The 19,273-nt window shown below is 34.6% G+C and overlaps 1 protein-coding gene across 4 annotated transcripts in view; it reads right to left on the bottom strand.

Annotated features, from left to right (window-relative positions):
* Positions 1–19,273, bottom strand: part of tnika (TRAF2 and NCK interacting kinase a) — a 160,946-nt gene that overhangs the window by 79,683 nt on the left and 61,990 nt on the right. For all 4 annotated transcript variants that reach the window (XM_056476013.1, XM_056476021.1, XM_056476028.1 and 1 more), the window contains exon 3: positions 439–495. In XM_056476013.1, coding sequence (XP_056331988.1) covers positions 439–495 — 57 coding nt within the window. The remainder of the gene's footprint in view (positions 1–438; positions 496–19,273) is intronic.

The following is a 19,273-nucleotide window of genomic DNA, read 5'->3' as shown; positions in this document are numbered from 1 at the left end:
AGCTTATTAAATGCTAAATTGACTTTAGATTAAAAATAAAAGGCGAGATTGGAAAAATCTGCTGTTAAAAAGACCAGACGTGGCTGAAATACTGATTCAAATGCAACCACTTTTAAAATAAACAAAAATAGACTGTCGCTTCAGACAACTCTACAGAAGACATTATTGTTTTTTATTGTCTTTTCCCCGCTGTTATAAAAGAGGATGCTAAAAGGTGATTAGGAAGACGTCATACTTTATCACCCAGAGAATTAATGAGGAAGAAACTAAGCCTGGAGAATATATGGCTATAATAAAACATCAAAAATAAGACCAGCTAAGCCTGAAGATTTGTGATTTGAGCTGAGGACTCTTCAAGAGGCTTTGACGTCTTGTCTGTGAAAGACCTCAGAAAATAAATAGAGGTCAATACAGAAAGTATGATGAAAATGAACTCACCCCTGTGACATCCATGCACTTGATAGCAGCCAGTTGACCTGTTTTGACATGTCGGCCCTGCAGAGAAACAAACACAGATTGTGATTAGGAAAAAGCACATTACTTTGAATATTATTGCGACTTGATCATGGGAAACTAACACCAACTTTACATCAAAATATAAAAGATTTATCGCATTAAACATTCCAGCTCTGAACAAAAGTAACAAGCAGCAGTTTCCAATTAGAGAAATGTATAGTGTCCATACAGATTAATGAAATAAAGGTAGAAGTCCTGAAATGTCAACAACATATCTTAACGCTTAAGCTAGCTGACCTCAATTACATCATTTTCAGTTTATCCAAACAAACACACCCTGAGAAAACGGTTCACAAAGAAACAATTGTTGTATAATTGGTCATTAATTACTACAAAACAAAAGTGAGTTGGTTACACCTATGTTTAATTTGATTACTCTTGCCAATGTAATAAAACACCGTTCTTGTTGTTTTGTTTACTATCTTTTACGTCTTAAGCGTTTTGTAAAGAGCAAGACTGCCATGCACACTTCATACAATCATTAAGTGTTTTTTATATTAAAAGGCTCCTTTATTTTAAAGATAAGGACATTAAAACAGGTTAAGTCAGTTAAAATGTAAGACTTTTAATTATAAACAAAAGCTTGGGGTAATTAAGAAACACAAAGTATCACTCAATTTGATTATTAAATACAGTAAAAAGTAGCATTTCTTATATTTTACAAATTAAGGGTGCTTTTCACAGACTTTTGTTTCGGAACCTGGCACGTTTCCCCAGTTAGCGTGGTTCGTTTGGAAAAATTCAAACTGGTTTCGTTATGTGAAACCAGCAATTGTGCTCAGATCCGTGCCAAAACAATTGGTCCGAGATTGCCTGAATGGGGTGGTCTCGGCTCGACTGAAACGAACTCTGGAGCAGATCGATTGTAGTTAGAAAGAAATAAGATCCAACAAACTACTGAACCAGGCTATATCACAGTGTTTTATGGATATGTAATGTATGGCTATAAGAAGAGAGGATGAGGATTAGGGTGGAATGTCACCATTCCTACCGGTAAATGTGCATTTCATGTCAAATACAAAAGTGAAAGCATGCTGAACTTTTAACGAGAGCTGTTTATCCGTTAGGGATATTGACAGAACTGCAGTCTTGGTTTATCTGTTATCTCTCTATAATGTAAAGCCTATAATGCATAATTCTAGCCAAGGCTCTGTATGAGAAAGTTTTACCTCTTAACCTCTTTAAAGGGCACATAGGTTACCCCTTTTTTCATATTTAATATAAGTCTGTGTCCCCAGAATGTGTCTGTAAAGTTTCAGCTCAAAACATCCATCAGATTATTTATTATAGCTGTTTGAAGTGTCTATATTATAGCTGGAAAAAAGGTTTTGCTGTTTTTTTTTGTACTGGCCCTTTAAGGCTAGTCCTCTTCGCCCACCGTTCCCACGTGCCTGTCAGCAATCGGCCCCCTCGGCTGCCTCAGGAAGCAGATCTCACATAACGTGTGTGAGAAATACTACAGTAAGAACTTTAATAATCAGTATTTGATGCATTTTTTTGTGGATTTGCAACGAGTCACACAATGTCATTACAAAGTTCACGCACACACACAGCAAGGACACAAACACATAGCGCACACACATACACACACACAAACGTAGCGCAGACACACACACACACACACATGTTATGTTGTTAAATTTTTTAAAAAAAGGACTGGGTGTGTTTATTTCACCTCAATACGACAGTTTATACACTATACTTACACACATTTCTGTGCAAAGAGCTTGAAAAGTAGATTTTTCACCATAGGTGCCCTTTAAAATAAATATTGCCCATAAAAAAAAATAAATAAATAAATAAAAACTTTTGCAACATTTTAGATGATTGAACCTCTCTATATCTATTGGAGAGGACAGCGTCAGTATGGTTAGAAAAAAACACTATAGTATTTACTATACATTACATTAGTATATTTTCATGTGGGTGTCTGACAACTGAAAATAGATCTGGTAGGAGATATGGCAGCCTCTGTTACTTTTTCCCTTACTATTTTGTTAACATTTAATATTATTTATTTATGCATTTCACATTCTGATTCCAATGCCTAATTATTAAAATAACTATAATTAAATAAAATATTGTTAATAATAAAATATTTTGTGTTCTTTGGAGGAGTGTTCTTGCACTGTGATGATATATTGTCATTCTGGCATTATCTAATGAGTGACAGAAAATGGTCTTAAAATGACAATAATATCGTTTATCGCATTATATTTTGGTGCAACCAAATATCGTGAAATGCCTATTTGAAAAAATAAATAAATAAATAAATAAAAATAAAAGTGGAAAGTACGCTTTTATCACACCAGTTCTTATTCTAACACAAATTCTCAGCATTCAGTTTAGTTTTGTTATGAGTAAATGATTATTAATACTAATTCAATGATGCCTCAGGTCATTGTCTCCTTTCACATTCATACAGTACATAAATTGTGCAAGCTTATTTCATACAGTAATATTAGATTGTATGATCAGGTCTCATATGCATACCCACCCAAAAATGTATTTATATAATGTGTTCATTAGTTGCACATTTCATGAACTGATCAGAAATGGCAGTTTAAAAACATTTTTTGACATATTAAGCCATACTATTACTCTTCGCATACTGGTTTTGTCTACTATATAGCAGGGATTCACATGATTTGGCAGGCAGGTACTGCATATCCTCAAGTATCTGCCACGTCCTGCTTCTGATGTAGGGGACAGGCATGGAGATATTCAGCCAATCGGCAGCCGGCACTCATTTTAATTAAATCAGTGTCTCCCACCTTGACACCCAGCAACACACTTCCTTCAGAAGGCAGCCAAACAGATAGAGGGATAAAGACAGCAAAGCACTAGAGGAAGTAAACAGAGATACCGCAGATCAAGATATCTTGACAGTTAAATGTCAGAAGGAAAGGAAATCAGAAAAGCATCGCCTGAGATTCAGAACTCCACATAGCATTGAGCTGAACGTCCTTGACTATTTGTCAGTGAGCCAAAGGAAAGATTGTCAAACAATTGACAAGACCACCTGAGAGGCCGCATTACTGCTTACAAATTTAAAGTTATCCAAATAAGATTTTAGAATTTGGCATAGACATATAGGGTCTTTTTTATCTTTGTACAGGTAGCTTTTATAATAGAGACATTAATTACACCTATGTTGTCTGACAGTACATCAGAGATTGCAATTATTCAGCAATCAACAGTTGAAATCAATCAGTATTCTTTAAAGTACAATATTACCAACAATCTGTCACCAATTATTGCCAATAAAATGTCATCAATGAAGTATTTTAATAAATATTTTAGTTTTGTTTCGTTAGTATGTTATGACAAAAACAACTCTTAATATTGCAATGTCAATTTATATATACAGTGAAGGAATTAAGCATTCAACACGTCACCATTTATCTCAAAAAACATATTTCTAAAGGTGCTGTTGACTTGAAATTTTCGCCAGATGTTGAGAACAACCAAAGAAATACATTTATGTAAAGAAAACAAATCTAATTATTATTAATAAAATGAAATGTCATAGGAAATTATTAAACACATGATGAAAGGGAGGTGTAGAAAGGCAGTGAAAGCCCAGACCACAGCTTAAATCGTTCGGTAGTTATTCAGTAACTCTCTGCCCTTCTTCAGTGTAAATTAATATTAGCTGCCTCAGATCAACATCTACATTAGCAGGATGATAAAGATGAAACCAGAGTGAACATTTCAGCAAGACAATGACCCAAAACACAGCCAGGGAAACTCTCGAATGGTTTAAGAAAAAGAAAATCAAGCTGTAGAATGGCCCGGCCAAGCACCTGACCTGAATGCAATAGAAAATACAAAATAATGATCAGATTTGATAGACGAGACCCACAGAACCATCAGGATTTTTACACACTGTTGAAGTCTGTGAAATGTATAAAAAAATTAAATTAAAAAATAAAAATAATTAAATAAAATCACACCTGTGCAATGCATGTGACTTAAGTTGCCATCAACAAAAAATATTGGTTATACAACAAAAATAGATTGCATATATTATATTGATTATAGTATTTTCAGTAGTATGTTATCCATAACTCCATATAGTTGAAGTCAGAATTATTAGCCTTCCTGTTCCTGTCCCATGCCCCCCCCCCCCCCCCCCCAATTTCTGAGAGAGATCTTTTCAGCACATTTCTAAACATAATAGTTTTAATAACTTCTCTAATGACTGATTTATTTTATCTTTGCCATGATGACAGTAAATAATATTTTACTAGATATTTTTCAGACACTTCTATACAGATTAAAGAAACATTTAAAGGCTTAACTTGGTTAATTACCTTAACTAGGCAAGTTATTGTATAATGATGGTTTGTTCTACAGACTATCGAAAAAAATATAGCTTAAAGGGGCTAATAAATTTGACCTTAAAATTATTATTATTTTTTTTTATTAAAAACTGCTTTTATTCTAGCTAAAATAAAAAAATAAGACTTTCTCCGGAAGAAAATATATTATCAGACATCCTGTGAAAATTCCCTTGCTCTGTTAAACATCATTTGGGAAATAGTGCACATACTCATAACAAAAGCAAACTGATGAAACATGCTTGGATCAAATCAAATACCACAAAATTGCTCATTTCACTTCTTTACTTAAAATGCACTAAAATGTAACAGATTTGCATCTTTTTATTGGAGATTTTAATAATTTTTTGCCCAATTACATTTAATATGAATGATTTTTGTGGGTTATTTGTCACATTTCCAACTCTGGTCACATCAAACAGATTTCAGCTTTCTGGGAAAGCATAGCCTGAGATTTAGAAATCAACATAGCCTAAGCTGAACGTCCTTGACTATTTGCCGGTGCCAAAAGAGAGATTGTCAGGCAAATGACAAGACCACCTTAGAGGCCCCATTAGAGGGTAAAAGAAAAATTCAACTCATATAAACTAGCACAGTCTCTTTCCATAGCATAATATCCCACACTCTACACACACACACAGAAAGAGAGAGAAAGAGGGGGGGGGGGTGCTTTTCAAGGCCTCATTGAATAGATTCAGCTGTCATTCAGAAGAAAAATCCAATTCTCTTTTTTCCCAAACTGAACATAGATTTATTCCACCATCAGCAGGTGTTCAACCATTGATTTCAACCCTGAACCTCAAAAACACGTCATCTATGAATAAACAAACACATTACAAACCAATGACCCGGTTTCATCCCCTAACGCACAATAGGCTCACCCTTATATAGGCATTGCATTGCACTGCACTGCATTATAATGTATGTGATCCTTATGAAGTCAGCAGAGAGTCTGTGCTTTAATAAATCGCAGCTCCATTCAGCCATAGGTCTTTGTGACCTAGATCGGCAGTAACAGCTTGCATGAATGAGGATTATTGGATTTAAAAAAGCATATCTTATGAATTCTGTATACTTCTGGCTCTATATCTCCAGAGCTCTGACTCTTAATGGCATCGCTCAACAGTAGGTTACAAACAGGAATTACTGTATAATAACAGAAATCGCTCGCTCTCTGCTGGAGTAAACAGGGCTGGGATGAAAGAGGCCGTGAAGATGAACTGAGCTTTTTCTGTACTGATGAAATTAAAATCCACAGACCAAACACTTCAAAAGGCAGTAGAAATAACATGGAATATATGAATGCGGTAATGACTCTGATCTCAAATCATATCATAGTATTACCATTGCATGTGTTTTTTTTTTACATTTCCGAAGGTAAAAGGACATTGGTACGAAAAAAGTGTTTGATGTTTGTTTGTTGTTGACTGTAGTGGTGTGATGCCAGGGAAAGGCAGAGCTAGCGTTGAGTTCATTAACTACCATTAAGTCCATAAATGGCTCCCATAACAAGCATGTAAATGGGTTTTAACAGGCTCTATTTGATGCATGACATCCTTCATCCTCCTCTACTTGGTTTGACTTCTTGTCCAGTAGGTACATTTTTGCATCAATAATGGGATAGAGCAGCCTGATCTCACGAGAAAATTTAGGTATTTTACGTTTTGTTAGTTTAGTGGCTAATTCGTATGAATTCGTACAAGTTCAGTCGTACGAAATTGTATGATTTTAAAAAGGAGGCGTGGCACCTAACCCCACCCCTAAACTCAACCGTCATTGGGGGATGAGCAAATCATACTAAATTGTACGAATTAGATCATATGAATTCATACAAATTAGCCACTAAATCAAAAAGTTACGAATTGCCATGAGACTATGTTGGATAGAGGGATGGATAGAGGGAGGTAGGGTTGAAGGGATTGATATGTTCCATTATTGACATTAGTTTCCAACTACTTTATCAAGATCACAAATTAAATCCTGAAGAATTATCGGAATATTGTATTATTATCTAATAACGTATAGCTTTAAAATAAAAAAAGGTCAATATTTAAATAATAAAAAACACTCCAGTATATTATGGTAAAAAATAATAATGTACTGTAAAGTAAATGCAATATGTAATGTGTATTTATATAGCGCATTATTGTGTATGGCCATACAACCAGAGCACTTCACAATCATGAGAGGAGTTTCTCCACACCACCACCAGTGCGCAGCATCCACTTTGCAGCCACAGGACAACGGCGCCAATGCACTCATTACACACCACCTACTGGTGGAGTGGAGTGACAGTGATAGAGCCAATTCTGTGAATAAGGATGATTGGGAGGCCATGAGGGCCGATGGAGGGAATTTGGCCGTGACACCTGGGTTACACCCCTACTCTTTACGAGAAGTGCCATGGGATTTTAATGACTACAGAGAGTCAGGACCTCGGTTTAACGTCTCATCCAAAAGATGGCGCTCACTGATAGTATGGCGTGCTCTTCACTTTACTGGGGCATTAGGACTCACACAGACCCCAGATTGAGCGACCCCTGCTGGCCTCACTAACACCACTTCCAACAACAACCTAGTTTTCCCACGTGGTCTCCAAGATATTGACCAAGCTCAGCCCTGCTTAGCTTCAGTGAGTAACCGGTCTTGGGCTGCAGGATGATATGGCTGTGGCCATACGCACACTTTTAATTTTGTTTTATATTTTCAAAGTGATGTTTATCACTTCAAGAAACTGCAGGAACTACAGCATTTCCAATTGATATTTATTCATTTTATTGTGAAGAATGTTTAGATTTGGCTGGAATAACAGCAGTTTCAACATTTTTAAATGTAAAATATTATTATCTCCCTTAAGAAACATATATATTTTATCGATTGGATACAAAACAAACCAATGTTTCTTATTGTTTTGCCTAAGTTGCCTAGCTAACATGGTTAACCTGTAGTTTAACCAAACTGTAGTTTAATCGTATAAAGCCTTACACTATTAAAATCTTGCAAAAAAGTAAAATATTATGTAGTCATCATGGTAAACACAAACTAAATTAATTATTAAGAATTAGTTTTTGGCTTAAACACTTATTTAAAAACAAATATTCTGAATTAAAAATATATAAATTCACAGGAGGGCTGATTATTTTGAATTCAAACACTTTTTTAATTATAATTTTGCTGCTTATATGATAACAACAAACGCCAAGCATGTCAATTAATCTACTCTGGCAAAAATAGCACAAATAAATAATAATACTGACAGAAAAAAAGATCTTCGTTAATTGACTGCTAAGCTCTTGGACGGACATTTAAATCTCCCAGTATTCCCTAATTAGCAACCGAGACCTGATATTGAATATGTCATTACGAGGCTGCCATAACATGTCAGATTTGCAAGTGGTTTCTGCAGTTTCACTGACAGGCAATAGTAATTTGCCTTGACTGACACCAGCAGTTAAAGCGCTGCTGTTTGACAGAGTCTCACCCTTTATTGTGCAGCATTACATGATTGAGTTAGCAAGAGGACGAGAGACAAAGGCTCGCAGAGGTGAGACGACGGGGATCGCCTGCAGTGTCAGGAAAACAACCGGCTTTAATGAGATAGCCAAACTATTTAAGATGCAGGAGAGAAGTGTCGCTCCAATCCCACTGAAACCAATCCGCCAGTGGCTTCTTCGCATGGATGCAGAGACGCAGCGCAAGCTGAACCTACCTGATAACACTCAACCGACTCTTTCCATTGGCGCTAAAATCGTCAATTCACACCAGGGCAAACCTTCTGACCTCAAGATGTCTAAAAAGGTGTCTAAAAACTACAAGAACAGACTTAAAAGTACCTTTTAGAAATATTAGAGGAGGTCAGCGACTGGAAGGTAGAGCTGCGTGGCTGTGTTTTGCTATGAGTGAACATTTAAACACTGTGAGGCTTATTCAGCAATGCTGATGGGGGAAATGCTTGAGCGTCAGCCTGCTTCAATCTGTCGTTTCACAGCAGCTGATCAGCAAAACTCTCTACACGCTGCTCGAGTGCTACAAAAGGGCTGCAGAAAGCATTGCCAAAACATTCAGAGTGAAAGTTACACCACATTCAAAGACTTGTGGCTAAATGGAAGTGTGGAGTGGAAGTGTCACATTCTTTCTCTGTAGGTGTCACATATATGGAGACCACTTGCATTCATGCGCTGTGGGTAAACTCACGCAGGGGATTGTGGCATCAGCAGTCGAACTACTGGAGCAAGTGTTACGGTAATAATAATATTAATAGTCATTAATATTATTATTAATAATAATAATAATAATAATAATAATAATAATAATAATAATAATAATAATACAAATAAAGTATTCTTGCAATAGCATTTAAAAATACATAAAATATCAAACTTAGGGCTGTGCGATATTGAAGAAAAATGTGATATGATAACATGCTACTGGAAATAATACTATAATCGATGTGATATTGTATAACCAACTGTTTAATACTTCAGGGAAAAGAAAACATCACTACAACAGCCATATTTTACCATTGCATTAAACACATGAGAGATTTTAACATAAAGAAACAAAAGTTTGATAAATAAATAACGACTACTTTACTCCACTGGGTGATTTCAGTATATCAACCTGTAAACAAAGAACAATCAGGAAAATCAAAACACTTGAATCAGAGTCAAGTTACTCCTTTGCTGTCATACTGCCTTCTTTATATGGCTTGCTTGCCTTGTCATACAGCAGCCATGGTTTTTTTTTTTCCAGAGATGCACATTGACGTGTAACTATGCTGCCTGATGAGCTGAAAAGTGTTTCAGATGGGTACACATGCAAGGATAATGTGGTATTAAAACATAATTGATAAAAATATAAATCAAAATACCAATTGAAATATCAATTATTATTTATTATCATTCCACCAGCAAGGAACAGTGAATGAAATGGTTCCAGAAACTGAATTAAGAGTCTCTCTGTGACTGTAGAGACAATTTCCAGAACTTTTTCATTTACTGTTCCTCATTGGTGTAATGGTTGATAATAATAAAAATGTATAGTTTGCTAGATATTTTTATAAGTTTTATATATTGTGCAGTGAAAATATAGACGAGCAATTCCATGCAAATGTCAACCTTGCCATGACAAAAATTGAGTTTTCACCAAAATACGAAAACCGTTTCTAAGTTTGTGTAAGCAAGTATTTTACAGAACTTTAGACATGCGTAATAAAAGTCTCTGTCAATGTTTTCAAGCTATAACATTTCATTTACCAAAGTCACACAAGTGGCAATCGGTCGCATCCATAACAGAGAGATGTTATCCAAAACGACACTTTTTCCTCATAAATGCAAAAATGTCAAGTAAAATAAAGTAAATTGTTCTTGTTCTATATAGAGCCATCTTTTATCCTTTTGATAATCATTATTTCTTTTGGGCTGTGCAGTTTAATTCACAGAATTTCCACAAAGTATGTTGTATACTGCAAACTCACATACTTTTCTTGGTCACATCCATAATGCATGTTTATTTTCCTCATTTAAAGTACAAAACATGTTTACAGATTGGTATTTATCTGGTCTCTTAACTTTGTGGTCAGTTGTTCTGGAAAATATAAACAGATTTTTTAGAATGTTATCATATATATATATATTCTATGTGAATTTATGTTTTTAGATTTTACTGCAAATGTAACATCCATAACGCTGAAATTGCTCATATACAATATTTATGAACAACAACCTGAACAATAAGTAGTAGTAATAGCTGGTGTGTGGTGAGCTTACTGGTGCCATGTGCTGTCGTCGCATCATCCAAGTGGATGCTGCACACTGGTGGTGGTGTGGAGAGACCCCCCTCATGATTGTGAAGCACTTTGGGTGTATACACAATAAAGTCAGCTATATAAATACACATTGCATTACATACATTACATTACTTAGTAGTTGTTGTTGTTGATAATACAACTACTTTGTTCAATTAAGGTTTTTTACTTATAAATAGAATTACATTAAAAAATACAAAAAAAGAACATAGTACAATATAGTCATTGCTGTTGCGTTAATTAATAATGTAATAATACTATTTCAAAATAACTAAAATCTAAAAAAAGGAATCAGCATTTACAATAGAATGAGCCAGATCAGAGACACCGAAAACATCAGTTCATAAAAGACCACAATGTCACTTGTGTTTCTAAAGAAGTCAATACGTTTAATTTCAAGAGATATGAAAGAGTAAACTTGAAAAATAAAGTAGTCAGAGTTAAAACTGCTAATCAGACTGACAGAAAAAGCCCAGCAATAAACACTTCAATAGAACCAAAAGCAGTAAACACTTGAACAGCTGCTGCCGAGAGCATCATTCAACCTATATGTCAGTCAGCATTAAAAATAAACAGACACGCTTTACCATAAAAACATCTCATTTTAAATCTGAATGTATTGCTCCAGTGTTGAATCAATAAAATAAAACAAATACAAAAAAAAATAGTCTATGGGTGTTAAAAGGACAAGTTTTAATGAGCGTTAGGAGTGCAAATCACCCTCAAAAATAATCCCTCCTGGGACTCTAGCATCATCCAAGAAATAGAGCCATGGCAAATAATTCAACACGATGTCTTTCTCTCTCTCCCTCTCTCTTTCTCAGTATGCAATCAGCCTATAATCAGACAGCGGGCCTGTTGGGTCCATCTCTCTTCTGCATACCAATTCAATTACAAAGCCCATTGAGGGCCATTAAAATGCGAACGGCTCCAAATACAGCAGCCTAGCAACACTTACAGTAAGAAGTGCGAGAGAAGAACTGCTGATCTCTCCTGTTTTGCTCATCCGGCCTGATATACAGAGCCTGTGGAGCGATACCCTGCTGACCGGTTGGCAGAGTTTGCTCCAGAGCTAAATTACAGTTTGCAGACACTTTGACAGACTCCACAAAGGTCAGCTTGCATGTTGACATGAAGGAGAACTAAAATGAATGATAGTGGTTCAGGTGTCATTATGCTGTTTCCTGACATTGCGTGGTACACATGCCATTCGATAAATAACAATTTGCTTTTTTTTTGTTTTGGTAGGTTTAATAGGAAATAAAGTTGTGTCAGTCTTATGTAATATATAATAAGTGTTATTTTGGGTGGCATGATTTAGGTTTATCATATATAAGTGGCACATATCATATATTATATATCATGTACAATGTATATGTCATATCTAGACATAAACTGACAAGTTTTTACATCCAGAGTTTAAATGTTTATATTTTAGCAACAAATTGGAGTAGGAACAAGTGGTATAAAGTTACTCAAATTCCTGTAATAAGAGTATTTTTTTGCAGGAATTTTAATTTATTATGTAGTTTTAAAAATGTGTACCTTTACTTTCACTTGAGGACATTTTTAATGCTGAATCTGTACTTTAACTCCACTATTTTCCTTCAACCTGCAGCCACTACTTAATTTTTTCTGGTCTATGGGGATAGGCTAAGGATGATCAGATCTGTGATTCATGTCCTATCAAATCGCACATAGAAAGTAAATTGCATTATACTGAACTACCTGAAAACATGGGCGCTTTATAAATGCAGCAAACCGTTTGGAATCATTTAAAGTGTGCAAGATCATCACCAAATGGCCTTAAATCACTAAATTCACTACAGAATGTTACATTTTCACACACACAAATAAATCGCATTTAAACACTTCAAGGTAATACACATTACTCACTACTCTTGACTTTTAAAAGCACTACTTTTTACTTATATTTTGAGTAATATTTACAACAGAGGCTTTTACTCCACTTGAACTACATTTTTTGGGCAAGCAATGGTACTTTTACTTGAGTATGATTTTTCTGTACAGTTTTCACCACTGGCAGGAACAGAATTCTGTTATTTAAAAAACACTGGCAAAAAAGCATAATGTGCCGTTAAAACATTTAAATTAAATTATTTGGAGTCTCTCTTTTTTTGCAAACAAAACAAAACAAAAATGCAACAAAAAAACAACAAAAATTTGTTTATCTTTAAATAAACCATTAAATATTTTTTTTTATATTTCATTAAATATAAGATTATATACTGTTATAATCAATAAAGAACATTTCATTTAATATATTGTTAATAATATAATTGTTGTTACAAATAAATACAATTAATGCGATTATTTTTTTCAAATATATTTTTATTGAACATTTTTAGTGCAAAAATATGTCAGAGAATTACATTGAGTAAAAAGATAATATCGATCATACATGTCATTTGAATTCTGACCCCCACATGAAAAATTATATTAAAAATCATAATAGTAAATACAATTTAATTGTAATTGAATAAACAATTAGAAATAATAATAATAAAAATAATTTTTAAAAATGACAAACTACAAGATTATATTAAAAAAAGGCATATTACATTTAGAGTCTAAAGCAGGTCGCACACCGGAAGCGCGCATGGCAGTTAAAAGTATCACACACTAGACGCGGACATTCATATGATATTTAACAAGAAACTAATCAGATGGCGCTCTGTGGCGCGGCAGAGAAATGAACAGTGTCCTGAGTCATGGCTGGGCGCCGAGGACAGCCACCGACTTGCGGCGCCGGTGTGTGTATCCTGATAGAAACCTATGTTTAGAATTCTGAAATGTATGGAGTTGAGTGGCGCGGCGCTGAGCGGCACTTCTGGTGTGCGACCTGCTTAACAAACAAGCTTTTTTTTTTTTTCAATCAGAAAAACCATACAGTGGTCCCTCTGTATAACGTGGTTAACCTTTCGCGGCCTTGCAGTTTTCTTTCTTTTTTTTTTTTTTTTTTTTTTTTTACAGTGCATTGTGTTCTGTGCCCTGATTGGCTGTAGACCACTGTCAGTCAATCTCCTCTGTGTCTCCTGTACAGTACAGAATGTGTTCAGCTTGTCACATTCACATAAATCTTCGATTGCTAGTATTGTGGGTTCCAACAAGGATGCAAAAAATGTTGTAACTGTCTGCAGCAAGGTCATCATAAAGGGGGATGTGCCGCGCAATGACGCGCCATGCATTTTAGAATTTTAAACATTTATATCAGGGTACGCAAACCGGCGCCGCAAGTCAGCGGTTGTCTGTGGTGCCCAGCTACAACTCAGGACACTGTTCATATTTCTGCCATGCCACAGAGCGCCATCTGAACGGTTTCATTTTGAATAACATGTAAATGTGCGCGTCCGATGTGTGCTAATTCCAACTGTCATGTGCGCGGCACATCTGGTGTGCGACTCCCTTAAAGATGGAGTCTGCTTTAGTTTTGTGAATCAGTGACTACAGGAAAAAGAACTACGCTGGATGCCACCATTATCCGCACAAAAGCTAAAAAGCTTTATGAACATTTTGCTAACAGCGATGAATGTTTGCGCCTGACAACAGGTTTTGATCTTTGGTTTCATTCTATAATCCTGGACTTATTGTTCAACAAAACTTTGAGAGTGTTTAAACAACAGAAAAGTGTGAAAATGTCTAAGAAAAGTGTATAAATTGTGTAGTGAGGAGTTTTACAGCCTTAAAACATCTATAATACTTAAAGAATAAAGCTGACTACTTTGCAGATTTCACCTATTGTGGGTTGTTTTTAAAATGTAATTCCTGTAATAATGAGGGACCACTGTACAATAAAAATACAATATTGCCATTTCAGTCAGGCTAGTGCAGATGTCTTCAGTAGTACACTACAAGCTTTTATAATGCAAAATAATAATAAAAAAGTTCCCTCAGCACATTTCCACTAAGAGAATTATTCAATACCAGATTCCAGTTAAATCTAATGGTCAACAGCAGCGAGAGTATTTGAGCAGCTCTGTTTAAACACGTTTCTCTCTGCTTAGATTGGAGCAGAGCAAATTTACGCTTTATTAAATTAAAGTTCTGAGCTTCTCCAACCGCTGTTTGACTCCTGAGCATCAAACAATCTAAAGCACGGATATGAGAAAGACAAAAGAGAAAAGAGAGTCCAATTTTCTCCCTTTCAAAGTGCATCTTCAGTTGTGCTGGACAGTTTATTAATCCCCTTCTACTCTCAAATGAAAAAAATAAAAGTGTTTTTGAAATTTTAAAAGGCAGCCTTGAAAATTCATTCAGAGCTCAAATCCTTGTCTTGTGGGAATATTAAATCAGGCAAGCACTGACAAGAGGGAAATTTCACAAGGACAATAAAGTGAAAAACAAAATGGCACGCAGAATCCCCAATCACTCTGAATAACAAAGTGGTGCAATACACAATTCACCATCCATCAATCCAGCCAAGCCACTTGTCCCACTTCTACTACTGAAAATCTGCATAACAGCGCAGTTTCAGTAACACTATCCCTACACTAGCTTTATTCCAATCTATTAGTTCTTTCATTCATACACTCATTCACCCTTAAATCATTCTAATGACTCTATTCTGGGTTTTTTATTCACAACTTTTTTTTACTTTTACATTTGTTCATTTATTTTCATTTAAGCAAATATAAAGAAAGTACAACAGTGAAACACAAAGGAAATTTATAGTGATGTTTTATAAACTAAAGGTTTTTTTAACAAATACTTTTTTGATTGCATTCATTTCATCACATTGCACTGCATTTATTTCATTGCATTGCATTTATTTAATTTATTCCATTTGTTTAATTGCATTGCAGTTATTTCATTGCATTGCATTTATTTAATTGATTGCATTTATTTAATTGATTGCATTTATTTCATTGCATTGCATTTATTTAATTGATTGCATTTATTTAATTGATTGCATTTATTTAATTGATTGCATTTATTTAATTGATTGCATTTATTTCATTGCATTGCATTTATTTAATTGATTGCATTTATTTCATTGCATTGCATTTATTTCATTGATTCCATTTGTTTCATTGCATTGCATTTATTCCATTGCATACCAATTATTCCATTGATTCAATTTGTTTCATTGCATTGCAATTATCTCATTGCATTCCATTTGTTTCATTGCATTGCAATGCATTCATTTTATTGCATTTACTTTATTGCAGTGCATTCATTTAATTCAATTGAACTGAATTTATTTATTTTCATTGCATTGCATTTATTTCATTGCATTTACTTCATTCCACTGCATTGCATTTATTTCATTGCACTGCATTGCATTCATTTAATTTCATTGCACTGCATTTATTTCATTGCATTTATTTCATTGCAGTGCATTCATTTAATTCAATTGAACTGGATTTATTTACTTCCATTGCATTGCATTTATTTTCATTGCATTGCATTGCATTTATTTCATTGCATTTACTTTATTGCACTGCATTCATTTAAATTCATTGCACTGCATTTATTTCATTGCATGTATGTATTTATTGCTTTATTTCTTCATTTATTGCTTTATCAGTTCATTTATTCATTCAAATCTGTTAATGGAAAGAAATAATGGAAACATTCTTCAAGATATCATCATTTTTGCGTTCTGGTGAAGAAAGCTGCATGGCGTTTGTGTATTGTGTGCGAATGACTTATTTTTTTGTTTGTGTATGTCGAATATTAATTTAAGCATGCAATAACATCAGCATTAGGGTGCATCCAAAACAAATGGTGTTTATACACACGCACTGACAAAACAGGAAGTCCTGTCCTTAAACGATGCATAATTTCACAAACATCCTCAAATCTTTGATCATCTCTGACTTGCAAAATTACTCCGAGGCTCCACAGCATGTCCTCACACTGCAAGCTTGATTCCAGCATCATATCATCCCCTGTGACCTACATGAAGCAGAAATGTGGCTAATGTGCGGCTCTGTGTGTGTGCGTGTGAGTGTGAATACACTATTGACTGCTAATATGGGCTACTTGGTTTCCCAGGAGAGTGAAAAGAGCCACAGTGAGGGAGTGAAGCGGAGATGAAAGAAGCAGCAGGGAAAAGAGCAGCAGGGATGGATGGAAATTATGGGCCTGCGGGCCAAAGAAGCGTCCCGGTAAGGAGCGACAATGTTACAAGGTCATGATCGGCCTGTCCTTGCACATCTCTGAACTCAGATCAGTACAGCAAACAGCCATGCAAAGAGACCCGCTTCTGCCAGAGCACATCAGATGAAGAGCAGGGACAAATAAAGCCTTGCCAAGACAATATGCATGAGAATGAGTGTCAGAATATTCTTTTTTCAGCATTCATCATTTTATTCTTGACTCTGCTATTGCAGTTACAGAAGTGCAGATGTTTCTATGGTCAGAGCAGGTCAGTGGGTTGATGATGTCATAATGGGGCCGTTGGGCTGATGATCTCATAATAGGGTCACTGGGCTTATCATCTCATTGTGGAGGTTCTGATCGAGCAATTTATGTGATGCCTCTATGTGAATTTATTTGTGATTCTCTCAATTTTCATTTTATTTGCTATTTTTATTTATTTACACGCTTCAAATTACTTTAATTTACATATAGAAATGCACAGAAATAAATTCTGGGCTGAAGCCAAAACAGAAAATGCTGTATGCACTTGGTCAAAAACCATAATAATTCATTTTAATAACATATTTTAATATAATTTTGTAAGACGGTAACTTAAATTATACAGTTTTCAAAAACTCAAGGCAATAAAACAAGCACATTTTAGTGACAGTGAACGACTTAAGATGCATTATTTTACCAGTGTTGCCTTGGCAGCACATCCAACAAATCCACAGAGCGGAATGTTGAGCTATTTTGATCTTTGACTGTCACACACGCATGCTGCTGCTCTTACACTTTGGTCAACACAGCAAATAAAATGTTCTTGTCATGATGAAATACAATGATTGGACATCATAGCGCACCGCTTTCAGCGTCCATTTATGGAAGACATTTTCTCTTTAGGTTGAAAAATCTCATTTTGATTATGTTAAAGTATTTTAATAACTACTTTTTTCCATTATATATACATTTCTTATTTACCTTGTTTCGATTTTTATTTAGAATTTGTCTAATTGTATACTATAATTTGCATAATTACATGATTTAGTTATTTGTTACTGTTTTTTATGTATAAACTATTTTTATGTATAAAGTCATATTATTTACTTTATTTTAATTGGTATTTGTATTAATGCCATATATGTTTCTATTTTTGTTTTAATTGCATATTTTTACTGAGGCTATTTATGTTAATTTATTTATATGATTTGATGCCATTTAATTTAAATTGTCACTATTATTTACATTTAGGCATGGGCTGGTATAAGATTCTGACAGTATGATATCATTGGATAAAAACATTATTGTTTCACAATATTGTGATTATTGCTCTAAAATACATATTTTTAAATGTCTGGTTAAAAAAAAACAAACGTTTTTCCCCTTTGAACATGGTATATTTTATTTTGAGAAACATTTAGAATATTTTGGAACAGTAAACATGTCAGGCTAAATAATTCAAATTAAATCACTGATTTCTGCTGTCTTCATTCGCTTCAAAAACAGATTTCTTTACAATTTTAAATGACATCTTTGGATATATTTTCTGCTGTAGATACTGTTAATCTTAAAAAACTAAACACCCAAACAAAAAAATATATATTACACATACCTTAGGCACAGTATAGTAGAACATTTTGGCGGTTTTAAAACCTTGACTTTTCCAAACCTTGAAAATGGTTAGCGTCCCATGCCTATTCACATTGTTACCATTTTGTAACTATTAAATATTTTTGGTTTTACTGAACATTTTACTGAATATCTTCAAACAATTTTAAAAGTATATGAAAAAAATATTTAACATATAAGCACTGTATGAGTTAATTGAATAATTATTAAATCATCTATTACATGTTTGAAAGGGTTTCATTTGCATCTGATATCTTGATTATTACAAAGTGCATCATCAATTGCACATATCACAAGGTTGTTGATAAAAGTAGTGACTTCTAGTTTTCATAATACTAGAAAACAAAAACCAACAAATCACCACACATATTTGAAAAAGAACCACATCATTTGTCCTAAAGGAAGGTCAAACAAAGCTGTAAACACAGTTAACGTGAAAAACTGTTCCCCCACACCGTGTAACTAATGGGTTTGCAAATAATCCCATTCAAAATAATGGCTTTATTCTTATTTGATTCTGACAGTTGTGGGATTTAAACAAAAGGAAAATTAGAAAAAAAAAAAAAAAAGGAGCAGTCAAAAACAAAAAGGGGATCGATGGAATAATTCAGTGGGCACTGAGAGTGTTTGGCATTAATGGAGAAAATCAGTCAAGCATGCAAAGTAATTACAGTGAGACGAGCAGAGCAGGGCGTTCGCATGGTGACACTGCACATTACAGCCAATCACAAACAGCCCGTAAGTTGCCAGCGGCCAATTAGATCACTCCGTGGAGACATTGACGGCATGAGGAGCCTTGTCATGGAGTAAGATTGCGCTTTTATAACAGATTAATAGAAGAGGTAATGATAACAGTTTTTTTTTTGCATAATAT

This window comes from Danio aesculapii, chromosome 2, assembly GCF_903798145.1.
Source record: "Danio aesculapii chromosome 2, fDanAes4.1, whole genome shotgun sequence".
NCBI classification, from domain to species: Eukaryota; Metazoa; Chordata; class Actinopteri; order Cypriniformes; family Danionidae; genus Danio; species Danio aesculapii.
This window is presented reverse-complemented; position numbering and strand designations above follow the sequence as displayed.